The sequence below is a fragment of the Alosa sapidissima genome, chromosome 12 (genome assembly GCF_018492685.1).
Source record: "Alosa sapidissima isolate fAloSap1 chromosome 12, fAloSap1.pri, whole genome shotgun sequence".
Classification (NCBI taxonomy): Eukaryota; Metazoa; Chordata; class Actinopteri; order Clupeiformes; family Clupeidae; genus Alosa; species Alosa sapidissima.
In genome coordinates, this window is record NC_055968.1 from 25,420,483 (window position 1) to 25,446,434 (window position 25,952).

Consider the following 25,952-nt stretch of genomic DNA (forward strand, 5'->3'; position numbering starts at 1 on the left):
CATGTAAAAAAAAACATCAACAAAATCTATATACATGTTCACAAACACATACATATACACAGAAAACAGAAAAAATGAACAAAACTGAAATGGTGAGACCCCAAATAGTCAGTCACAGAACTTCTGAAATATGGTTTTAAGCCATTACAAGCCGTTGGCAACATTCTGCATAGCATTTGTTACACAGGGAGGGGATTACTGATTTCTGATATTTAAGGCATTTCAACCACAAGCCTAAAAATCCCACAGACATATCCATGCACAGAACCCAGGCATCTTCTAAATGAAGGTTTTTATATGATGATATGATTTTTTTTAAAAAGAGTCTTGGGGGAAGTATGTCCATCTGAGCAGCTCTGTCCTGCTCCCCCTGCAGCGATGCACCTGCAGACTTGACCGGTCCAGTCTGCTCCGTGCCAGCTCAAGGGCTGCCAGATTTGGCTAGTAATGCAGGAGATGGCGGGGCACGAGGCCATGTCCACCCTGCGGCGTGCCCACAGTGAGGTGCCCAGGACGCAGGGCCCAGTGTTTGAGTTAAGAGGAGGCAGCGGAGCAGTCAGTAGGGAACTTCAAGGACGTGTTGGGGGTTTTCCACTCGACACGGCTCTGTCATTAGTCCTGCTTCATCCCTCCACTGATCTGGTGTAAGGCCCATGTGAGTTCCACTGCTGGGGAGGATTTTTTTACAGTCCCCCCCCCCCCCCTCCACTCCCCTCCTCCTCCCCCTTCCCCTCGCGCCACCCCCTGCAATCCCCTCGACATTCCACAGTCGGCGAGGGGAGACACACACCAGCATTCCAATCACGGCCGACGATCTGGAGGGAGACAGAGAGAGAGAGAGAGAGAGAGAGAGAGAAGTTAGAAAGGCATTCAATGAACTCAAGGTTCAAGGACTAAGAAATCCTCACATTTTTGTAAAAACTGCCCACATCCTTATTTAGCCAGAGCTTTCTATCTAAAAATATCGTCAGCCAACCTTCCAAAAATGATCATTGCATTTATTCATTCATTCAGAATCATACACTGTTCATTTAAAAAGAGCATGACCCCTAAGTATTGTTAAAACGCCACAACCACTTAGTAGAAATTAAATGATATAGGAAATTACATGATTGCATTATGCCATTAGTCAGTGCTTCAGGCCTCAACATAAGCAACGTTGCAAAGTTGTTGGACAAATATAGAAGATGGTTCTGAGGTGAGTTTTTTTCCCTTTTGGTCTCTTTTTGGTTTTGGTCTCCTGCCTCTAGTCCATATTTAGCCCGCTGCGCATCCGCGCCCGCGGTAATGTGCAGGTTGCAGGACATGTGGGGAGAGAGGCCGATAACCCGGCCCAGTCAGGCGCTGCTGTGGACGCTCCACGTGCCAGTAGCACTCTGAAGTTTCCACACTGCCTGGAACAGTCCACAGGTCTGAGTGCTGTTTACCCCCCCCCCCCCCATACACACACACACACACACATCCAACCTCGTGCCTGTGTTTTGCCTCATTCCGCTGGAGGTGAGTAAAAATACTGCCGCCCTGCAGATCATCGTTTCACCGGAGCAGCAGCTTTAAATTTAGCCGGGGCCTGTTCTCAAAGGGCTGCATTGAAAGTGAACGTTCCTGCTTGTTTTCAAATTGGGCCGTGTTATTCTGAGGTAACGAGTTCCACTCAGCACTCTGCGGTAGCTCGGGTCATGTGATCGCCAAGGCGCAAAAACCGCAAAGAGTTTATTTCCGTGCCACCTCCAGGAGTCGTTACATAACTCGCCTATAACGGGCATTTTCAGTGACTAGTCTTGCAGTCAATACAGGGCCCTCCGGAATCTCACTCTCTATATATCTTCCCCTCCTCTATCTTCTTCTCACTCTGGAAGGGACACACCACTATAGCACGGCCAAAAGGCTGACCTTCCACCCAGTTTTCAGACCAAACCAGTTCCTCGGGTTCGTCGAGCAGAGTACACAAATCGGCAAAGGCCGCGGCCCACTACAGCCTTCCCCCTCTCTGAAACACCCGAAAGAGACAACAGGAGCTTAAGAGGCACAAAGGCCCTACTATCCAGCCCGGCGCTGGATTCCTGATACTCTTTGTGTCTGCCTTCTTTAAACTCTTCCGACCGCTAAAAAAAAGAGTCTTTTTTTTTCTGCCCGTGCCTTGTGCTGACTCTGGAAGCCACTGTCAGTAACCTTTGATCAGAGGCCTTATCTTGAATTTGAAAGGCAACAAGACTCCCTTCAGTAAGGAAATGGCTCGGCCTTGGGAGAGGTGAGAGCTGAGAGGTGATTGGTGTCAGATCGCCAGCGCGTCCATAAATTCTGGTGATCAGACGGCTCGTTTGCACAGGAGACGTGGGACATTCTGCTATGGCGACCACATCTGTTCATCTGGGGCCTCAAAATACCAACGGCCGTCAACACAAGGGACCATGGATCGACCTTACATTGACCTCTCCCCAGTGATACACACAGGCGTGTGCAACAATGTTTGCTAATGAGAAGAAATAATTATACTCCATTGACTAATGGATCAATCATTGAACGGCCTTCACATTTGTCTTGTTTTGACTTGACATGACATACGCACAGTACACAAAATATGTTTAACATGCATAGACAGTAATGATTGATATATTATAAAAATGTTTGCATCTAACAATAGATGTAGTCAAAGAAGAATTTCACCCTTGACAACTTGTCAATTTAAGTAATTTTTTCGTTGTTATTTCAGCAGATTTCCGGTGTAAACTGAGCTGTTGACAAGGTCCCTTTGACAGGTGATATATTAATAACTGCTAATCAAATTGTGGCTTAACCACAATTAAGTCACTCCAGGCATCGTATTTTCCACCCGGTTTAGTCTGTTTCCTCGCTTTCATGCCCCGCAGAAAAGAGCAATAAAAACGCTATTAGGTTCAAATGCAAATCCAATTGTGCAGGCTACCGCAACGGGGCGAACTCTCTGGAGATTTGGAAAGGGGGGGAGGGGAGTAGCGGGGTGGCAGCACGTGCTCTCTCTCTCTGTGTGTGTGCGTGTCTGTGCGTTTCTAAAGGCTGGGGACAGCACACAGATGTCCCAAGAATGCCTCTTTCAGTGGGCAGTTCGGTTGGCCTTTAGAGGCATTAATAAAACATTAGTATTGAATGAGTGCGTCTCCAGCGTCTCACCCCTCTCCTCCTCTCAGCCAATGACAGCTGTCGAGGAAAACAAGCTGGAGCACGGCTCGTCACCTCTGACCCTGTCCAGGTGCGCCATGTCACAGCCAAAGAGAGCGCCCTGTTTGTCATGCCCAGCTTTGCTTCTCTCGTTAAAAACAAATGCTGTCTGGTCGGCAGCATGCAAAACAAATGAGCTGTTTTTTGCTCCACTACCCTTTTTATCTGCAATCTGGCTTCCTTCATATGGAAAAAAGTTCTATGGAGAACCTTCTATGGAGAACCTTTATTCCGTTGAAAGAACCAATAAAGAGCCAATTCTTCTGAGAGTGTATGCTACGGTTAAGACAGGGCATTCCATACGTCCCACCCTGTGTAGATATGGTATCTTTGGGACGTGGCTAAAAGTGCTCCGGCTCATTTGCATCGTTAGTTTCATTAATGTTGACATCAAATATGTGGCTCCTCTTGGTGAGATGCTATAAGGAATGCTGTTGGTATGACACACCCTCATTCCTTAAAGACCACCAATTAAATGTGGATGATTAATTCACAGGACGAATTGCATGCCTAATGTGGGCACAAACAAAAACCCTTTCATTGCCATGTCAAGTATTTCAGAACGCTGTCATTCGACTCTTCGTAAACATGAGGAGTGGAAAGAGAGCGAGAGAGAAATGTGGACTTTCTTTATTTGTTTCTCTGACCTCTGCCGACAGCCGACAACTCCAGGAGCACTCGGGTATTATTAGTTTCCAGCTCTTGGCTGCCAAACTGTGCAAAATATAGCTTGTGTCTTTCGCTCTCTCTCTCTCTCTCTCTCTCTTTCTCTCTCCCCTTCCCTCTCCTCTTCTCTCTCACTCTTCCTCTCTGTCCTTCCTTCTCAGGCATCTTGACATGTCTAAGGATGATTAAAAAACACTGTCAAGCAAGCGCTCCTTTGAGAACTTTGAAAGCAACCAGAAATGAGAGTGCATGGGGAGCCGTCGGCGGCCCTCTGAAGTGTCGGGACTTCAGAGCCGTGTTACCTTTCTCGCCCAGACATGTGTCTCCACCCCAGCCAGCTGTTTACTGTTGAGTAAGAGCAAACAGAGGCTATTCTATACTTCCTGTAAGCTGCCCTTAAACTAGGCTGCTGTAACTGCTTGAAATAAAACCGCTGAGGGCTCATTGACTTGATGTTTGCCGTCATAGATCTGAGCCAAAGTACAGGGTTAATTAGTACAGAAAACAAATATGGTTTCAGGAAGTCTGGGTTAATGATTTCAGGCATGTTGAGGGTTAATGATTAAATGAGAAACTTGGCAGCTTTGCCCTGCGATGTCACGACGCTCTTTAATCATTCTTCTCGGTGGACACTTTCAAATGCAAATTGCAAATGCAAAGTCATAAAGGCCATCGACGGCTGCTTTGTCACTGGTCTGTCAGAACACAATGAGCGGTATCAGCGCCTAAACAACCTAGCGCTGAAACAATCAAAAGGTATGGCTACCCCCTCCTGCATCAACATGGCTGGACTCCGAAAATGGCCACCTGGTAGCTCCTGAGAAAATCGACTTTTGTGTGTGTGTGTGGAAATGGTTGACAGATTCTGGGTGCACTTGTTACCAGGGGCAGCAAAACAAGCACAAACGTGATTTTTTCCCCATGTGAGGGTTCCGAGGCCTGTGGCTTCCACGTCTGCTTTGTAATTAAGGTCTCAGCATTCCTTTAGTACCTCATTTGACACCCAACAGGCCTCATTAGAACATTTTTCAACAATTTATGGGGCAAACACAGACCTTGCTGTCTAATAAAACGCCATGCCCTTGCCAAATGTTTGGGTTTGTTTAGACCTGAGATCCCCATGGTAAGGCTAAACATTCACATTAAACAACGCTGTGCAGAGTGCCAAAAGTCTTTCATCTGCTCTAACAAGCACTGCTTACTTCCAGACACTACACTTTCATTTCGCACATAAATTCAGATAGTCTCCAAATATTAAGGTTTATGAAGTGTTCCATACTAATTTAATGAAAAATGGCATTTGCAAATGTGTGTTTAAGAAAAACTGAGAACATAACTCACCAGATCAAAGGATCCTCTGTGTTATGCTGAGAGGTACTTCCAGGTGCTGACAAAGGCTGTGGGGATGAGTGAGTAGGGCACACTGGTGACGCTGTCCCATGTGTCCGTGGAGGGGTCGTAACAGTCCAGTGTCTTACACCTCTGTACCCCACAGTATCCCCCGACCACGTAGAGGCGATTGCCCGAGGCCACGGCGTGGCAGCTGATCCTCTTGGCGGTCACGTCCCCGAACTTGGACCACTGGTACGTCTCGCTGTTGAAACGGTACGCCGAGCTGGCCGAGAACTCGGTGTCCCCGCCGATCACCACCACCTGGTTGCCGACCACGGCGGCGGCTGTGTAGCGCCACAGCTGCGGGCACATCGCAGGCACAGTCCACCGGTTCTCACACGGGTCAAAGCACTGCACCTTGGGATATTTCTCTCTATTGACACTTGTGCCTCCAAAAGCAAAGAGTTTGTTCTTGGCGCCGACTACGGCTGCATTGCTAACCCCCTCACGGAGAGGGGCCACCAACGTCCATTTATTAGCCTGTGGGTCGTACTGTTCCACTTGTTTCAGGGAGACCGACGGAGAAGCTGGAAAGGACCCAGCTAAAGACGTGTGTCCCCCAACTACATATAAATTGTGGTCCAGTTCTGCTGAGCCATGTCCAAACCTGGCCACCATCATGGGAGCAGCTTTGGACCACTCGTCGTGGAGCGTGTCATACACCCACACATCCTTTGACGCTCCGTTTTCTGACCCCCTCCCACCCGTGACATACACCTTGCAGCCAATGGCACACGCGCTACACTCCTTCCGAGGGCTCGGGATGTCTGTTTTGGGGGTGATCTCCTTGGTCTTATGGTCGATCATGTAGACCTTATCACACATGAACGTCTGGCCTCCCAAGAGGAGCAGCGCTTGGCTCACCTTTCGTGGGCGGGCACAAAAGCCGGTCACCACGCCGTCGTTCTGCAGGATCTTCATCTTGCAGCGGACGGCATCTTCCACAATCTCCCTGCCCACCTTGTGTCCCATCACAAGCTCCTCCGACGCAACATTTTTCAGCAGGTAGGTTTCCGGCAACAAGGCCAGCCTCACGCAGCGCAACAGTTCTGGCAGGTCACTATGCCTCCTGTCCATGTCCGCTTTCACCCAGTCGATGACGGCCTCATACACCAAACTCTCGTCCTCCACCTCCAGCTCCTCACTGAATATCAGCTCCTGGATCTTGTCTTTGGGCAGGTTCAGGAAATCCTCCGTCCTGTAGAGCGTGGCGAAGTTGGCCAGGCACATCCTCCAGGAGAGCTCGTACAGCCTCTGGCACTGGTGGGCGTCGGAGAGCAGCATCATGCCCAGGCAGTTGGACGGGTGCAGGTTCTTCTCGAGGAACTCGGCGGAGGCTTCGCGGATGTCGTGGAACTGCAGCATGTCACTGGCCTCCAGCAGTGACTCGGCGTTCTCCTCGTTGATGATGACGCGGGCGGAGTAGGCGTAGTCCAGCAGAAGCTCCAGCACTTCGGGGTGAAGCGAGTCGTGGAAGTTGACCTCATCGTCGCGGCTTTCCTTCAGGCCGCCACTGAACATGGCCTCGAAGTAGCGGCTGCACGCCGCCAGCACGGCCCGGTGGCAAGGGAAGGCCTGGTGGCCCGCCCGCAGAACCACATCAGTGAAGACCCGCCGCTTGCGGAGCAGGTTGAGGTGTGTCAGCAGGCTGTCGGCGTGGGACGTCTTGTGGAAGAGATGGATGTTCATCGAGCCCGAGCTCGACCTTGACTTCCGGTTCTCATGGTTGCTCACAGACATCTTCGACCTTGATAGTAAAGATAAAAAAGCATTTTTTATTTCCCCAGGAGAAAACATTTCTGACAATCACCATGACAACCAACCACCAAGTAAAATAACAATAACAGAGCATGCACATCCAATTAAACTTGACACAGGTGCAGCACATAGAGAGAACAAAGGAATCAAGCAGAGAAAATCAAATATTCCCTCACACACAGTTTAAAGCTCCAGAAGAATGTGCACCTCACAGGCAAAGGCAGAGTGCTCAAAACCTAATCCATGATTCTCCGTTTTGGTAGAAATAGACATAGCAAGGCTGTGACATATATTCTGAGATTTGCAATACAGATTATTCTTAATTTATACTATCCAAATGACGAATGTGCCTCTCCACCCAAATCAGCATAGATCAACATTAAATAGCAAACACTTCAGTGCAATGACTAATAGGCTATAACCGAACAAAGCAGCAGGCTGTATGCACCTGACTTCCTCCTATCACCACATGCGTTAATAATTCACCAGTTATGTTTCATATAGGCTAATGTATGTGCTCAGCTGGTTCTTTTTTAATGTAGCCTATGTAGCCAAGCGGTGTTATTAAGATTATTATTATTAAGATTTAATATTTGATCATTTTTATGTAGCCTAATAAGCGGCAGTAAAACAAATAATTACACATTTATAAGCCTCACTGAAATAATGCTATTATCGGCTATGACTTAACCTTATAATAGCCTACAGTCACTAGATTTAACACATGTTTTAACACAACGTATGTTAATCAGGACCACTATTCTAGTTTTTTCATTGGATGGTATAAGTATCGCTTAACTGATCTCCAAATTTCATATCGACATTGTTGTCAGGCATACAAATAATTCAATTAAGCAAGAAGACTGCTCGACAGTCCCAGGTTCTGATGAAACAGAAGTGGATGAAATGTACATGCTGGTAACACGCGTCGTCCCCCAGTCGAGAACACTCCAGCATGCATCAGAAGAGAACACTTTCTGCACTGAATATTCATGCTATTTTGACATGTTGTGTCATTTTTAAAGGTGAACAATTCGGCAATACATAAATATATGTAATTGTATATGTGAAATTACTTGTCAGCGCAATTAACTCTACAGAAATATTTCCTTGTTGCTACTTACTGGTCCGTGGTATTCGTATACGTTTCTTTGTCGAATTTCTCAGCGTCGGAGTGGATAATTGTCTTCTATTCCACAAATATCCGAGACATAATTTAAATCCATCTAGAACTTTTTAGAAATACGTTTCTAGAGTAGGCTACCTATTAGTTCGATAGTACTTCTCCAAAACTGCACAGTCCTTCCACTAACTTCGCGAATTTTTCCTCATTGCTGTAGTAGTCTATCTAGCAACTAAATGAGCTCCTCCTACTCTACTCTTGATGTGTCCAATCAAGGAAGAGTGCTGGAATCAAAGCACCCTGCCCATACCGATCATGTTTTTAAAAAGAGCTATATTCAAACGACAACTTGCACACATTGGGAAATTTGAATTAATTTGCCAGTCCGATGATGTCTGAGTCTGCCAGGTTGACAGTGTGTGGGCTATAGCCTATTTCATTGTTAAGGGTTTAACATCTAATTTTCTTTTCATTAAAACACCTTTCAAACGTGTTTTAAAAGTGCAAAAGAACCTTGAAATTTCTAGTAGCCTAAAACCCAAACAATGTGGGCGCAGGTTAGGCTACACACCACACCATAGCCTACCTGTAGGCCTACAGTAGGTCTATACCGTTTTCTATCCTGTCAATAGGCTTACCAGTAGACTAAAAACGTATAGCCTGACATTCTTTTGTAAGCCATTATTGCAGTATATGATATTAGTGGCATAATAAAGTACAACTCCTAGTTAACTCAATATGATATAGCACCATCTGGTGTTGACATGATCAAGAAAAAGGAAATAAAAGATGACAGAATATTCATATTAAGCATATAATTATAATAATAATTGAATTCAAAATTGACCCAAGGTAAGAATGCTTTCTCATATAGTAGTCTATATTTGTGACATTGTGTCTCCAGTGTGTTCATAACATTTACAGAGCTCATTTGTTTAATAATAAACACAGAATTGATGATGATGTGATGCAGGCTCCTTTTACAGCCAGTTGTGTCATGGTCACGGAGCAGGTCTTTTTCACTTCCATTTCTTTGGCTGTGAGTTTGGCCTCCAGGTCCTCCTCATCCCTGTGTGATCCCTTATCATACCTCTCCAATTGAACGCCCTTGCTTTCCTCCACCTCCACCGTCTTGTTGTTGAGCCGATGGTCCCAGTCCCTCAGCCGGGTGGACAGTTTCTTTGTCTCGGCCATCTCTGTCTCAACGGCAACCTGGAGTTCTGCATGCACACCTCAGATTTCCGGCAGCTCCTCAGCCAGCCGGTTTGCGCTCCTCTACCACCCTCTGCTGGTAAGAGTTTCTTTTTTACCATGACATTTGGTTACACTTTACTTGACAGTATCGACATATAGTTAGGGAAAGTTAGACTTTTTTTCCGCCAATCTGCAAAAAATTTCTTACCAATAGCTTTTTTTACTATGTGTTCCTATAGGTGTCTAGTAACACCTCCCAATTTATCCATGGCCAAATCCTCGGGGAAACACCTGGAGAGCCCATCAAGTTTGGGGTGCCCAGAGGGACTGGGCGAAAATAATGAAAACATTTTGTTGACAAAACATATTGATGTCAATGGTGCATTTTGCCCATGTTCAGGGTGGAAAGTGAAAAAGAAAGATTTGCATAAGACAAGTCAAATTGGTGTTTTTAAAAAGAAAAGATCATGGAGAATAAAGAAAAAAATATTAAAAACATCTTTGTATATTCCCACAAGGTGTTCTGAAAATGAGAACCAAAATGATTTTTTAGACTTCTAAGGTCTGCTGTTCAGACCCTGAAGGAATTTATTTTCTGTTCATTGCTTTTTGTGAGAGTGTTTCTACTTATCTCAGTAAGGAAAATAAATCAAGAGCCTATGTTGAGTACAAATATGTCTTCTGAAGGCTTAAACAGAGCCCAGCCAAAAACTCCAATAAAATTTGTATCAACTTTGAGGGACAGCTATGACCATGCAGGATTATCCAGACCAAACGTGACGATTTTGCTACATACTATTCCTATTTATGTACCAGCATGCAAAATTTGAGCCTCCTACATGGTTTAGTTCTTGCGCTGTGGGCTTGTGAACTTTGACAAAAAAAAGAGCCAGAACAAAATCGACACCCCCTCCCCCTGTAAAACTGGCTGTATCTTGGAAAGTATTGATCTTACATAAGAGTAATTTTACAGTGTGTCTCCTGGGTAACATAGGTACACCTGGTAATTTTTTCAGAATTTTTTGAGACCTAAGTGCGTGGACCCTGGTTGAATTGACGTGGAATGACCCATGAGGATTAACTGAGTTAATATTTTTGTAAATATTTTATTATATCTTTTCAAGGGCCAACACTGAAGAAATAACACTTTACTACAATGTAAAGTAGAGAGTGTACAGCTTGTATAACAGTGTACATGTGCTGTCCCCTCAAAATAACTCAACACACAGCCATTAATGTCTAAACCGCTGGCACCAAAAGTGAGTACACCCCTAAGTGAAAATGTCCAAATTGTGCCTAAAGTGTTAATATTGTGTGTGGCCACCATTATTTTCCAGCAGTGCCTTAACCCTCTTGGCCATGGAATTCACCAGAGCTTCACAGGTTGCCACTGGAATCCTCTTACACTCCATAGCGACATCATGGAGCTGGTGGATGTTAGAGACCTTGCACTCCCCCACCTTCAATTTGAGGATGCCCCACAGATGCTCAATAGGGTTTAGGTCTGGAATAATGCTTGGCCAGTCCATCACCTTTACCCTCAGCTTCTTTAGCGAGGCAGTGGTCGTCTTGGAGGTGTGTTTTTTTTATGGTCGTCATCATTCTGGAATACTGCCCTACGGCCCAGTTTCCGAGGGAGGGGATCATGTTCTGCTTCAGTATGTCACAGTACATGTTGTCATTCATGGTTCCCTCAATGAACTGTAGCTCCCCAGTGCAGCACTAATGCAGCCCCAGACCATGACACTCCCACCACCATTCTTGACTGTAGGCAAGACACACTTGTCTTTGTACTCCTCACTTGGTTCCCGCCACACACACTTGACACCATCTGAATCAAATAAGTTTATCTTGGTCTCATCAGACCACAGAACATGGTTACAGTTATCCATGTCCTTAGTCTCCTTGTCTTCAGCAAACTGTTTGCGGGCTTTCTTGTGCATCATCTTTAGAAGAGGCTTCCTTCTGGGACGACAGCCATGCAGACCAATTTGATGCAGTGTGCGGTGTATGATCTGAGCACTGACAGGCTGACCCCCACCCCTTCAACCTCTGCAGCAATGCTGGCATCACTCATATGTCTATTTTCCAAAGACAACAGCTGGATATGACCCTGAGCATGTGCACTCAACTTCTTTGGTCGGCCATGGCGAGGCCTGTTCTGAGTGGAACCTGTCCTGTTAAACCGCTGTATGGTCTTGGCCACCGTGCTGCAGCTCAGCTTCAGGGTGTTGGCAATCTTCTTATATCCTAGCCATCTTTATGTAGAACAACAATTATTTTTTTCAGAACCTCAGAGAGTTCTTTGCCATGAGGTGCCATGTTGAATTTCCAGTGACCAGTATGAGAGTGTGAGAGCGATAACACCACATTTAACACACCTGCTCCCCATTCACACCTGAGAACTTCTCACATGACACCGGGGAGGGAAAATGGCTAATTGGGCCCAATTTGGACATTTTCACTTTCACTTCAGGGGTGTACTCACAAGTGGTTTAGACATTAATGGCTGCTTGTTGTGTTATTTTGAGGGCACAGTAAATGTACACTGTTATACAAGCTGTACACTGACTACTTTAAATTCTAGCAAAGCGTCATCTCTTCAGTGTTGTCCCATGAAAAGATATAATAACATATTTACAAAAATATTAACTCAGTTAATCCTCATGAGTTTTACATTTTGTTGATCACAGTCCACTCTCCGCATTGGACTCTCTCTCTCTCTCTCTCACACACACTCACACACTTTGCATGTAAGACACTGGTACTATAATCACAGATAGTTTTGTCTCAACATGGTGTGTGTGAGAAAGGACATTTTACATGTGTGTATATTTGTGCGTGTGTGTGTGTGTGTGTGAGAGAGAGAGAGAGAAAGAGACAGAGAGAGACAGTATCAGTGAAGGTGTGAACTTTATTTGTAAGTGTGTGCATATGCGTTTGTGTGGGTGGGTGGTTGTGAATGTGTTTGTGAGAGAGTCAATTTGCATAGATGTGTGGGTTTGTGGTTGTGAATGTGTTTGTGAGAGAGTCAATGTGCATAAATGTGTGTGTGTGTGTGTGTGAGAGAGAGAGATAGATAGAGAGAGAAAAGAGTGTCCAACGTTGAGGGTGGACAGTGAGCAACATGTAAAACTCATGAGGACAACATTACTCGTGTCAAGCCTTAGAAACTAAATCCGACTACAGGAGGTGCAGCATAGCACTCTCTGCGGGCATATCTCCAGACCAGAGATTGGCTACTGCTACAAAATCCATCACTAGATCCTAGAGTGTGGATAGAAACAAGGAGAACATGATTATGCACCAGTCACACCAGATCCCATTGCACCAGACTACCTTCTGAAGTTTGTCAGCTGCAACTGTGCAGGCGTCTGTGACACTCTCAGGTGCTGCTGTAAAAAGCAAGGAGTCAAGTGTATTTCTGCTTGTTGGAACTGTCATGGTAACTCTTGCCAGAACATCCCTCTGGGCACCCCAAACTTGATAGGCTCTCCAGGTGTTTCCCCGAGGATTTGGCCGTGGATAAATTGGGAGGTGTTACTAGACACCTATAGGAACACATAGTAAAAAAAGCTATCGGTAAGAATTTTTTTTGCAGATGGCAGAAAAAAAGTCTAACTTTCCCTAACTAAGAGTGACATGACACTGTCATGAACGTGTCATAAACAAGTCATAAACGTTTATGACACAACGCTTCTGTTATTAAGTGACATTCGGTTTTTGTCATAACAAGTTAGGGTTAGGATTATGGTTAGGGTTAGGATTCATGTGTCATGACAGTGTCATGTCACTCTTATGTCGATACTGTCAAGTAAAGTGTGACAGGATATTTTCACACCCTGAGGCTTTTTCATAGGAGAGACAGTGGAAGAGGCAGGTTGGTCAGCAGAGAGGCAGACTCCACTACTGTGTTCTCCTGTGTACTCCTGTACTCCTGTGTACTCCTCACTCGCTTCCTGTCGATCTCCGCTGTCCTATCTAATTAAAGGCATAAAAAGCCCAAAAAATATACTTAAAAAAAAAAGACACTCATTAAATTCCTACCTCTACAAGTCTTTTCCTCTGACCTTGTTGAAGACACTTTGTGGTGTTTCATCCTCATCTTCAGAGGGACAGACTGCTGTCTTGCTGTCTTCAAGCCCCCTTGACCTGGAGTCTTCTCTGCCTGTTTGTTCAAGTCTCCATCCTGCAGACCTGAGAAAGACAAGATGTCACTTTTTTCACCATACATTTATTTCAAAGAACAAAAACGAACAAATATATTTTAAAGCGTTGAACAGTTTATGATACCTTATCATGGCAGGCTCGCCTTACACCCTGTGGCTTCTTCCAAACATGGTGACTCTGGCATGTGACCAGAAGAGGCAGGCTGCACTCCCTCTGTCCTCCACCTCAAGGGCCTTAATCAGACCATCACTGGAGGCCTTCCCTACCTGTTCCACTCCAAAATCCTCCACAGAGACCACCTATGAATAGAGTACTGCTGGTCATTTTAGAGGCATTTGATTCTTTGATCTTTTGTACAAAATTAACAGCGAAATGCATCTGAAAAAAAGATGAGATTCTTGCCACCTTATCAATAGAGGATTTATTCTCATGCTGTGTGGTCTTTCCACAGCATAATGGCTCGGTGGGGTAGAGGAGGCCGGTCCAAATGACGTAAAAGGAGGTGGGGGACCACAGGTAGTGGATATTCTTCCTCCTCCCTCACCAAATCTTTCTGCACTTGAGAGACCTGCCAGTAAAGTACATGTTGCATGGGAGGACTTGTGACCTTATGTTAAACAATGTACATTACACCATACAATAGTTTACAGGATGTTCGCATACCTTGGAATTACAGGGAAACTTCATATACTGTATGTTTTCCCTAATGGAATGGCGGGTGGGCTGAGGAGGCAACATCTTCCATAGCCTACCTTTAGGCAAAGTCCTTTTAGGCAAGTCCCTCCACTCGGCGGCCATTTGACAACGCTTTTTGGGCACTCGTCAGGCATCCATTTCGGCAGAAATGCGCGTGCGCAAGGCTTCACGACACCAATCTTGCTCCAGCGGCGAGATCACAACACATTGGCACGATGTCTTCACAACACACCATATTATTGGCTCAATGTATTCACATCACACCACATGATTGGCTCAACTATTCACATGTCGACGTTTTGCCGAGGAAGGGGTGGGATATGTGTAGACCAGTGGTTCTTAACTGGTCTGGCTTTGGGACCCACAATTTCCCATGTTAATTTAGTCGCGGCCCATTTTTTTTTTTTTTTAGTGTTCAAGCCAACAGATAAGGTGAGCTAGGCTACTGTACATGGACACGCAAAGTGCCTATAGGCCTACTTGTTTAGAACATGCTGATGTTTGGCATTACATTTGTGAAGTCTTCAGGATATAAGATAGTACTGTAGATCTGACAAAGTAGCACTTAAAATGGGTGATTATTTATTTTTTTACCCACAAGCTCCACGTACGACCCACCCAGAATGGTTCCGCGACCCACTTTTGGGTCCCGACCCACCAGTTAAGAAACACTGGTGTAGACAACGGCCATATTGGCGTGACAAACTAGCCCTATGCATTTCTATGGAGTATTTTTTGAGTGCTGTGTCTCCACATTAGAAAGTCTCTGCTTTAGGCCATACCTGGGTTGTTGAGGGATTTGACCGGAACTGGATAACAACAGAAGGGTCTGGTATATTACTGTTGGCCTTATCATAATCATGAACCACAGTCAGTCACTAATTCCGACTATACATCGAAACGACCACCTTTCTCAACTTCTGAATCAATTTCCTTTGTTATTACAAACTACATTTCCCATGAAGACGAGCAGACTTGACAGGAAGCCCCCATACTACTCCGGTTCCTGTGGCCGGCGTCAAGGGCACAGTGAAGTTATTACACGTGTGGACGTAAGGGTAGTGCTCGTGTGTGTGTCAAATTTTAACATGGACGGCTTTGGATCAGATTTTTCATCTGGTGCTGGTTCTGGTAAAATGGATACCGGTACCATTATGGAACAAGTGAAAGTACAGATTGCAGTGGCTAATGCACAAGAGCTCTTGCAGGTAATGTACCCATCTAGCTAGCTTGAATTAGCTTTCCTTTACAGTGCATAACTAGCCTGCTATTTCAAAACTAACGTTATATAGCATTCTGAGCTACACAGATTACATACATGAAGTCCAAGTTATAACTGGTCGTTTTGATGTATGGTCGGAATTAGTGACTGGCTGATTAATTCACAGAACTTAATTTTGTTTGAAGCCAGCACCGTTAGCTAGCTAGCTGAGTTGCTAGCTGTTATTGACATGCTAGCTGACATTGGGTTACATTGTGTTCATTATGTTACATTGTGTTCTGGATTGCTACTACTATTGTGTCTACGTAGCCTACAGTAACGCTACTGTGCCGCGACTTGATAGGTGTTTATGCAAGATCATTGAATGTTATCGGGTAATAGGAATTATTAGAATGGCTATCGTTCTCAAGTCAGTGAGGAGTACTACTTGCACCTGGGCAGGCGTACACCTGAGTTTCAGAAATGTCTAATGTCACACATGCTGTAAACTGAGGAGACTGAAGAATCTATGCTACAAATGACGTTGATGGTTGACATTTTTTTTTATATTCCAGAGAATGACAGACAAGTGCTTCAAGAAATGCATAGGCAAACCTGGTGGGACTTTGGATAATTCAGAACAGGTAATGTTACAATACATTTCTGTAAAGTTAAAAGATGTATTATGTTCTCATAGCTAGAAAAGACCCATCCTTTTCTATTATTATGTATTATCTTGCAAACTCACACAGCCTTTAAATGAATCGATTTCCATTTGGCCCATGATTGTTCCAGCATAACTTACTGTTAAAGGAATTGTTGATTCTATTATTCCTGTCTGATTTGATGTTAGTAACTCCTTTACTTTTAACAAACCTGTGATCGGTCTTATGCTGTAAATATACAGTTAATTTACTTCAGTTGATTTACTAAAGTACTATTGTTTATTTAAGTTGAATTATAAAAGTATTATTAAAGTGTTTAGACATAGTAGCTCCTTCGCCATTTAATGTTATGCAATATGTGTGCTTTGTGAGTAAATAATTGTGCAAATAAAATGAATAATGCAAACAGTGAAACTTAAAAAAATTTCTTTCCCTACTTATGGCAGAAATGTATAGCCATGTGCATGGACCGATACATGGATGCATGGAACACGGTATCCCGGACCTATAACTCCAGACTACAGAAGGAAAGGGCGCGCATGTGAAGGTCATCCACCAGGCCCCAGTCAGCCAAAATCTCAGTCTTGCCAAACCTGTGGGTGAAGATGCCTGGGCTGCAGGTGCTAAATGACTTGCCATTGTCACATTGGACCAGAATCTGAAATAAAAAACATCGAAGGATGGATGGAGAATGCAGATCTTAGTCATAAAAGTTTGCCAGTGCCCCCCCCCCCCCAAGAAAAAAAACTGCATGTCTTTCAGACACAATTCTGAAATCACCTCTTATATCCATCTGTTTAGCCCTGTGCACTGATCCCATTTCTAATATGGATTTCCATGTGCCTATTCATTTAGATCACCACTGATTGTGTTGCAGGTGCAACTCCTCTCCCCAAGGGCGCTTGACGAGCTCACCTTACCTCCTGTATTCAGAAACCGGCTCTCATTTACACTGAAGTTATTTAGGAACAACTTTGTTTCCATAACTGTGTCTACTGAACAGGTCAACGCCATGATACCTTTGTAGAACAAACTCTAATTGTCAGACTCGTTTCCTCCCTCTGTCACAGTATCTGCCCACCACAGTAGTGGGTCTGTTTGGAAACACTACTGTACCCACAGGCTCTGGCTGGCTTTGTCTATGTCCAAGTCAGATTTCTGGGAACCTCTCGCCCCCATTCATCTCTGTGGGATTGTGGGGACAGAAATGGCGTGTGAATTGTGACACATGGATGCTCAGAGGATCTGGTCTGATTTTGTAAATCCTCAAGGTGGCAATATCTAACAATGTGATGTGCATCTGTATATTAATTGTTGTATGAGCCTATATATGGACTGAAGTTTCTTAGAGATGTGGAAATAGTAAAATAAAAACATCTATTTACACAGGTCTCAGTAAATGCAGTCTGTCTGGTTGAATTTGCAAGATAATTATTTCTGCAGATCACAGACTTAAAAAAAACATAACATGTCTGTTGAAAATTGTTGAGAATGAATGAAAATATGTTAGTAGTAGTGTTGTAAGCTCCATGAGCAATAAGATGTAATGCCATAGTTTAATAAATAACATTTTCATTACAAACATTCTAATTTTGAATCATCAAATACCAACAGTGATGGTTATTATGAGAGCACCACACAAATCCCTAAGGTTTCTGCATCCCAAGTATCAAATCTGATGTTGTATTGATATAGATGCTTTATACCCAGAGTGGATCATGTTTCAAACAACTCACTTTATACATTATGTAGAGGTAATAAATAAGAGATGCTTGACAGTATCGTAGATGCTCTGTGACTGCATTACAACCAGGCAAAAACATTTAATTCACAGAAGTCTGAACAAATTCAGTGAATGAGCTAAATAAGAAATTCTCACAGTATAATGGCAGTTTGTAATCCTGCAGTGTATTTTCTAATGCATCCTTAAAATGGAAGATATTTTGATATCCATTCCCTGATGGATGTAACACGGATATAAACACTTGGGAGGCCATTCTCTCGACAGCTTTTTCCCCAGTTGGCCACCCCCGCTGCAAACCAGCGACCATGATGCTCCCGGCATGTAAGGGGACTCCCACGGCCTCCCTGTAAGAGGAAAAAAGAAAATGGTATGTGTATCGTATGTGCACATCCCAGTCAAAGTGACATGTATGACTGAAAATGACTGAAACTTAACCCTGGCAGAGGACTATATCAAAGTGTATTAACGGTATTATATATTCATATTTTATATTGACAGTTGAAATAGTGAGAGTGGCACAAATATACCCACACATTTGTTGTTCTGAATGACATTTGGTGAAAAAGGATAACAGTACAATAACAGTGTTTGTTTTCCACTTGAAAAAAGAGTGACCCAGTAGTGCAATAACGAAGAATTAATTCACTGCTCACCAGACACATATCTGTGTCACCATCCATGGAGACAACACACATCTTTCTCGCTGACAGATCTTCAGCATAGGACCCCTGGCACTCTGTCTGGTTCATAATGTTGACTCTGGCTTTCTGCAACAGATTGGCTTGTTTGCCTGTGTGTAGGTGTTTGTGTTAGAGAGAGAACGGCATCTTTACAGAAATCATTGCATTTCAGAATAAATGTGCAACAAAATTGCACATTTTGACCTACTCACATACTGACCCAAAACTTTTTTTGCTTCTCACCTTTATTACTAACTGGTCCCCACCCAGTGATGTAGCATTCTGTGTTCTCATTGAAGACATGGAAAGATGATGGCAGGCACACAGGCTGTATGGTGTAGGATCTCGGTGCTGGGATGGACAGCTGTACAAGAGCCACATCAAAATCCTTACTGGTGCTGTTGAAGCCAGGATGGACGATGATCGTCTGCACAGGTATTACTAAGGCACCCAGTCCAACAGGAAACACAGAGCCCAGACTCACAGACCAGTCATTTGGGCTCAAATCCCTACAAATAAACAGGGTAAACTTGTTTAATTGAATTAAACTGGGTATGGAGTTCAAAGGAGGTACAGATACACATCGTATATATCTGTACAATATGTACAATGGTTAAATGTGAGTTGTTATTCATATGCATTTAATAGAACCTTAATGAAGACAGTATGTTGGTGCCACTCTACATAGGAGGCAGGAATCAAATGTAATATGAACTGTCCTTAGGGTACCATTTGCACTGGTAATTGCTCGGAACTTTTAATAATGTGTACTTATTTTCAGGATAATGGTTTTATTCATTACTTAGGTAATTGCACAGTGAAAAGTAAATATTAACCTACCATTAAAACATGAACTAAACATTAACCCCACATTAAACATGTGACCTCCCCTGATCTCCTTGGCCATCTTGTATCGTATTTCCTGTGGGTTGAGTGAAGTTTAATGACCAACAGAACTACAGTACCTGTTGAAGCATTGCGCTGCGGTCAGAAGCCATTTACTGTGAATGAGCGTGGCTCCACAGCGATAGGAGCGCTGGTACTGTAGACTGCCCACCCACGGCCACTCTCCTCGCTGGGCAGCTCTCGCACCCACTGCCCTCTCCTGCTGCTCTGCAGGCCGCTGCCCACAGTCTGCAGGGAAATTGGGTTCAGAAAATGTGCTTATTAGATTTGCTTGTTGTGGAGAGACTGGGTGGAATTTTTACAGGCTTCCTAAAAGGCTGCAGCACAACTGTTTCATTAGCTGCAGATTTAGCAAATGAGCATAACTGCTGAAAGAGGAAGCAGAACAAATGTGTTAAACCAACAGGCCTCAGATGGGTTTCGAGGAAGGCAGGCCACACAGACCATGTGCTGCTGTAGCTCAAGTGTTATGTGAAGTGTTCCAAGAATTTCCAAGATTATGGGCTTTGTTTCAATTAGGCCAGAGTTTATCATGTTAAGAATTTTGCTTGCTCACCACAATGCTTTTCATCTGATTCATTCGGGCAGTCAGGGATGTTGTCACACTCGGGGTTTATTTTGGCAACGCAGCTTCCAGACCCACAGCTGAAGGCACCAGCACAACTGGTTCCTGTAAAGACAGATCCACTGATATGGTTTGTGACCATTTAAGAGAGGAAACGTTATAATTTCAATTTTAAAACATTACACATGTCTCATGGCGCTTTACAGAATGTTAGACAATCAAAGAGAAGAAAAGGCGGCCCATGGGTAACAGGGACGAGGAAAAACTCCCTAGAATTGGAGATACATAGAAAGAAACCTTGAGCAGATCCACGACTCAAGGGCCTGACCCATCTGCCTAGGGTCAGTTACAGAACAGTAAGGTCTGTATACATGATAAATGCATAAGTTAGTCAATTTCACTCACTGCCGAACATAAGCTTTGAAAAACTATTACCTGTCATAATGAGAGGTGACGACGGTGTTTTTAGCATGTAGTCAAGCACATGTGTGGCATTGGGCAGAGCTGGTGGCATCTGGACTTGGCCTGGGTTGGTGTAATGGAGGATCCAGTTGCGTAGCTTAGTAACGCGCGAGTAAACCCCTGGCTTGTTGATCTGAGCACAGCCTACGCCCCAGCTCACCACACCAGCCAGGAAGAACCGCCCTGGAGATTCCTCACACACCAGGGGTCCTCCAGAGTCCCCCTGTAAAGAAGACATTACATACTCACAAACAAAATGGTGGAATGATGGAGGTTGTCACAGCCTGATGAAATTACTGGTAGTTCACTGATTAGAACAAGACAACAGCAAGAGATACTTGTCTTTTAACTATTCTATTACACCCTGGTAAGTACTGGTAACTATTAGCCTACTTCCAGATATTATATTTTAGTGGCTGCACTGCAAACTGGATTTCTGGGGTAAGTTGTATTAAAAATAATTTTATATTATATATCACGGCCTAGGTATATCATGTTAACATGGGAGAGTGGTCTGTGGCACAACATATTACTGACTGAGTTGATACATTTTCAAAATGGCTATTCTAGTCACAAGACAATGTCAATAAATGAATCCTCTAACTGGAAAAGACACCTCTCATATCTGGACTGAGAGAACTTTGAGCGACACTTCTTCTCATGGGTAGCGTGGCCGAGCGGTCTAAGGCGCTGGATTAAGGCTCCAGTCTCTTCGGGGGCGTGGGTTCGAATCCCACCGCTGCCAGCATGATTTTCATGTCACAAGAAAACTCATGCTGTCAGCCCCTGAACCCCTGAGGTGTGAGTCTCCCGATTGGTTCCTGAGCTGGGGAGTGGGCTGTGCTCAGGGGCTTATTAAGCTATGCAACTGGATCCAACACTACACCAAGTCCAGATGTTACCAGCTCTGGTACTGTCCTTTCTATATTTTTATTATACCACTGATGGACTATGGACAGCATTAGTGTTCTGCTATCTATCTATCTATCTATCTATCTATCTATCTATCTATCTATGAGTGCATCAAGAGTGCAAGGTAGCGTGGGCAAGTTGTCCATGACACTACATCCCACATTCATTATGCATGACAACTACACTATACACAGATCATATTACTGACTGAGTTGATATATTTTCAGAATGTCTATTCTAGTTACGAGACAGTGTCAATAAATATATTCTTCTAACTGGAGAAAACACCCCTCATATCTGCAGCGAGACAACCTTGAGGCCGCAATGTCTTTCATGGTAGTGTGGCCGAGCAGTCTAAGGCACTGAATTTAAGGCTCCAGTCTCTTTGGGGGCGTGGGTTCGAATCCCACCCCTGCCAGCTTTGTTTTAGCAGAACACTAATGCTGTCCATAGTCCATCAGTGGTAATCATTAATTTCACCATGTCTTCTTCCTTTACACACAGGACTGTCACAACAGTGACATAGTCCACACCACACAAACAAACTGGTCAGCAACTACATGCCGTAGCTCAACTACACTGTGCCCACAGTCTGCAGGGAAATTGGGTTCAGAAAATGTGCCAATTAGATTTGCTTGTAGCTCAACTACACTGTGCCCAATGTTGTTAAGTTATTTCTGACTGCTATATTTTTAGAATGGCCATTCTAGTTACAAGACGGTGTCAATTCACAGGATCCTCTGAGCAAAGAAAACAGGAAAAACCACCTCACATATCTGCAGTGAAACAGCCGTGAGGTAGCCAACTCTACAGGGATAGCGTGGCCGAGCGGTCTAAGGCGCTGGATTAAGGCTCCAGTCTCTTCGGGGGCGTGGGTTCGAATCCCACCGCTGTCAGCATAGTTTTAACAACCTTACCGTCAGGGCAGACGGAGTCTTGTTACAACCTTGACAGACAGGGAGCTGTCATATACAAATGTCTAGCTTCAGCTTGTATGTATGCATAAAGCAAAGGTATCTTACTAGATAGCTTTTTATTTTCAAAATGTTTCCATCAAATTTGTGTACATTTGCATTACAATGTGTTATATTTCTGCACAATGTATAATCCAAGTACTATTGGGTTGTGTGTTGCACTCCAACTTACTTGGCAAGAGTCTACTTTTCCTTGCAAAAAGCCAGCACACATCATGTTCTGTGTGATAGTCCCTTGGTATACAGATGATTGATTGCACATCCTGGAATCAATGATTTTCACCACTGCCTTCTGAAGCACAGGAGGTATATCACCTGCACAAAGAGAAAGAAAATACATTTTGAAAGGGCAGGAAAAGCTAGTTCAGCCAAATTTCACTCTAAAGATCTGTGCTCGGGACCTGTGCTCGGTTATTTGCTGGTTTGGGAGTAAATTGAGAACTGAACTGTAATGTCTATATTTTATGGATGAAACTATTCTACTTTCACCTAGGTACTATATCAGCACTCACTGGTGAACTGGTTGAGAGCGCCCCAGCCAGACACCACACATTTTTTCCCAGGGCTGAAGACATGTGCTGGGGAGGGCAGACAGACCGGCTGGACATATTGGTGGAAGGATATGGGGTTCTCCAGTTCCAACACCGTCACATCGTTGTTGGTGGTCATGGGATTGTAATCTGGAGATACAATAAGGGACTTGATGTTCACCATGGTTGCCTCGGTCTCCTCTCCACTCACCCGGCTGGCCCCTATCAGTGCGGTCCAGACACTGGGGTCATTCTGCCTGCGTGGTTAAAGAAGAGAAACAGAGAAAGGCTCTGAATACAACAGCACAACAAAAGCCTTAATCGTTTCTGAAAGATTCCCTCACCTCTCAAAACAGTGGGCAGCGCTGACGAGCCAGCGGCTGTTGATGATGGAAGCCCCGCAGGTGTGGCGGCCATGTAACCGAAGACTGACCTGCCAGGGCAGCTCCCCGCGGCGAGCATCCTCACCCCCAACCACACGACTGCCCATGGCAGGACGGGTACCACAGGCTACACACGTAAGGAAGAAGTAAAACAGTGAACTTAATCAATCTGTTATTGCAGTCTTTATAAAGAAATGGTGGAATAGTTGAGGAAAGCTGTTGAAAATGTTTGTTTGTTTTGTTTGTATTGCTTTATTTGCAGCAATATGTAGTTATACAACAGCCTAAACTAGTATACAATAGTGTTTGCCATGGCCATTTCATCACCACAACTAATAATAACAAGAACCCATCCACTGAGTTTTTTCCTAATGATTACATGAACAAAATATTATATTTCTTTTATATGACAGCATATTATTTCACATGTTCACTGTATTCATGCACATAAATAAGCCACATTGGTATAGGGGGCCAGTGGATACTCACAGCAATCAACTTCATCAGAACCATCAGCACAATCATTAATCGAATCACACTCTGGATTGAGCTTTGTTACACACTCCCCATTGAGACAGACAAAAGTGTTACTAGGGCAGGTGTCTGTAAAAAATAAATATGAAAAATCAAATGACAGCCACTGTAAAATAAAACCTCCTACAATTAAATTTAAATAAGGAGTCATACCTGTATCATCTCCAATGTTGTAAAATGACTTTCCACTGGCCCCTGAAAAATACATCCAAGGCAGATAACAAATTGATAGAAAAGTGAGAAAAGGGACACAAACATCAAGAGTAAAAACTATGCATTACACAAGAGAATGCAGATTCCGACCTAGAAGTGTGATGGTGTGAATCTCTCCGAACTTTGGAATTAACAGTGGTTGCCCATTAAGTAGAGTTTCTAGGCCTGCTCTCAGCAACTCCTGGATGTATGTGTTAGAGTACTGCTGGACCTTAGATACGCGGAAGACCAGCCGAAATGTTGCCATCACATTTCCCTTGATGTTTCTGGGGAAGGTGAACCCTGAGTTAGCGAAGCTCTTAAAATGCATACATAGCTGTGTTTAAATCTTTGTTATTACCGTAAATTATTCAGAATACATAACTATGTTGTAAACATTTCCCAAGATGTTAAACTTCAGGGAGGATGTGAATGAAATATCTTATTTGACTTACCCATAAGCAACTATTTCACAATCAATAAAATGATTTGCTAATGATGAGGTCAGGAAAACATTTTTTATCTGCAAGTGAAAAAATTAGGATATTTAACCAGCAATTTTAATATTTCAGATAAATCTATTATGTAGAATTGGTGTGTACGGTTAATATAGGTAGGCTATACCTTGCTTTTCAGGGTGGCTGATAACACCATAGAGAAAGCTGATGAGCCATCTTTAAGATCTGAGTCATATTCAAGTCCTTTTAATTCCACGGTCTCCATGAAATAATGCTGCTCTTGCACCAAATATGCTGAAACATGGGATTAACCAGTGTCTGACAGTGCTCAAAAGAATATTCTATAAAATCTATATGTAAAATACAGTTCTGAAGATAAACAGTTTGAACAATAACTCACCAATCAAAAGGCCTACAAACACTCCCAATAAGAGAAAGAGAAAGATGAATGCCAATGCAACCCATCTGTGGTGAGTAAAGGGTGAAGGAACAACATGGTCTTTGTCCTCATTCTTCTTCATATCCATATCAATCTAGGAGGACAATTTTACAGCATTAACCATCATCTTCCTTCTGTCAGGCTCAAGAGCATCAGACCTAGGCTACACTAAAGGAAATCGGAGCATGTGGTTTAAAAATCACAGTACAGAAACACACACAAATAGCCTGCCACAGATTCTGTTGCAGACCCCATCACCTCAGGGGGAATAGTGACACGCTAGTATTATTTCAAACACTGTACTTTCACCAATACTGGGCAGAGCCCCACAAAAAGCGTAAACATTCCCTTTATGTTCAATATTCACTTTCCAGTGTCATACCAAGGAATTCAGCTTGTGAAATGTTAACACTACCACAACTTTCTGTATATGCCCACTTAAACTTCACAGAAGCAACTATTTGAAGAAGTCCTGATATCAGCAAAGATGTATATGAGTTCTCTATCAACAAAACCTCCATTTACAAAATAATTTTCACTTTATAATCAAAATAGGCTAGGCCTACTGTGTACATGGTCACACATTTGTGATGATGGACAGGTGCTCTGACGTGCAAACCATAAAAGCCACAGCAGTCAAATCAGTTACATAAAACTTGTCACTAAATCATTTTGTTGAATATACTTACCTACAGAATTCCCTCTGTCGATGGCGAGATTCAAGAGATGATACACATGGCGCACTGGCCACTCAAAATTCAACACCGCTATTATCTTACCCATCAATGGGGCGTGCACTGCCGTTAAATTGTGAACACGACGAAGGCTTCTCAGGTTGCCTCTACCCCTCCCTTTCTTGTTCCAACTCTGAGCAATCATGGGGTTTTTTTACGGATTAGCAACATTTCTCTGTAAACTCTACTATTTGAACAGTTGGAACATATTGGATATTTAAGGTAAAAGGTTAAGGTTGTTTTGTTTAGCAACTTGTGTCGCCTGATTGCTAACTGAATACTTTAGGCCTAGAGTACATAATTCGGGCTACCAGCCGGCAAACAAATGGGCAAGGCATCAGTTAAGGCTTTTAAATAACGCTTTAGGCTTGGCGAC

General features: G+C 43.7%; 3 protein-coding genes and 2 non-coding genes across 5 annotated transcripts; 3 read left to right on the forward strand and 2 right to left on the reverse strand.

Annotated features, from left to right (window-relative positions):
• Nucleotides 1–710: 710 nt before the first annotated feature.
• enc3 (ectodermal-neural cortex 3) lies at nt 711–8,335 on the reverse strand. Its single transcript, XM_042057453.1, has 3 exons — nt 8,139–8,335; nt 5,206–7,003; nt 711–815 (listed from the first exon to the last, which is right to left on the reverse strand). Exon 2 carries the CDS (start codon nt 6,994–6,996, stop codon nt 5,227–5,229), a length of 1,770 nt encoding a protein of 589 aa, XP_041913387.1. The 5' UTR covers nt 6,997–7,003; nt 8,139–8,335; the 3' UTR covers nt 711–815; nt 5,206–5,226.
• Nucleotides 8,336–15,179: 6,844 nt separating this feature from the next.
• On the forward strand, nt 15,180–17,463 carry timm13 (translocase of inner mitochondrial membrane 13 homolog (yeast)). Its single transcript, XM_042057637.1, has 3 exons — nt 15,180–15,405; nt 15,974–16,042; nt 16,510–17,463. Exons 1-3 carry the CDS (start codon nt 15,286–15,288, stop codon nt 16,606–16,608), a joined length of 288 nt encoding a protein of 95 aa, XP_041913571.1. The 5' UTR covers nt 15,180–15,285; the 3' UTR covers nt 16,609–17,463.
• A 191-nt stretch (nt 17,464–17,654) lies between these two features.
• tmprss9 (transmembrane serine protease 9) lies at nt 17,655–25,665 on the reverse strand. The gene is made up of 16 exons (XM_042057636.1): nt 25,532–25,665; nt 24,804–24,936; nt 24,570–24,697; nt 24,401–24,468; nt 24,057–24,232; nt 23,907–23,948; nt 23,709–23,822; nt 23,181–23,346; nt 22,819–23,093; nt 22,479–22,621; nt 20,394–20,643; nt 19,950–20,063; nt 19,453–19,621; nt 18,731–18,996; nt 18,461–18,597; nt 17,655–18,151 (listed from the first exon to the last, which is right to left on the reverse strand). Exons 2-16 carry the CDS (start codon nt 24,928–24,930, stop codon nt 17,990–17,992), a joined length of 2,337 nt encoding a protein of 778 aa, XP_041913570.1. The 5' UTR covers nt 24,931–24,936; nt 25,532–25,665; the 3' UTR covers nt 17,655–17,989.
• On the forward strand, nt 21,084–21,165 carry trnal-aag. Its single transcript has one exon. It is a non-coding gene; the product is annotated as a tRNA-Leu (tRNA).
• Nucleotides 22,147–22,228, forward strand: trnal-aag. The gene has a single exon. It is a non-coding gene; the product is annotated as a tRNA-Leu (tRNA).
• Nucleotides 25,666–25,952: the final 287 nt, after the last annotated feature.

Bases quoted from the DNA above. Each gene is read 5' to 3' on its own strand.
- enc3 (XM_042057453.1), bottom strand. From the start codon at position 6,996: ATGTCTGTGAGCAACCATGAGAACCGGAAGTCAAGGTCGAGCTCGGGC.
- timm13 (XM_042057637.1), top strand. From the start codon at position 15,286: ATGGACGGCTTTGGATCAGATTTTTCATCTGGTGCTGGTTCTGGTAAA. The intron at 15,406-15,973 runs GTAATGTACCCA...TTTATATTCCAG, and splicing joins ATGCACAAGAGCTCTTGCAG to AGAATGACAGACAAGTGCTT. The intron at 16,043-16,509 runs GTAATGTTACAA...TACTTATGGCAG, and splicing joins CTTTGGATAATTCAGAACAG to AAATGTATAGCCATGTGCAT.
- tmprss9 (XM_042057636.1), bottom strand. From the start codon at position 24,930: ATGGATATGAAGAAGAATGAGGACAAAGACCATGTTGTTCCTTCACCC. The intron at 23,823-23,906 runs GTATGACTCCTT...TATTTTTTACAG, and splicing joins CAACATTGGAGATGATACAG to ACACCTGCCCTAGTAACACT. The intron at 20,644-22,478 runs GTAAGTTGGAGT...TCTTCTTTACAG, and splicing joins GAAAAGTAGACTCTTGCCAA to GGGGACTCTGGAGGACCCCT.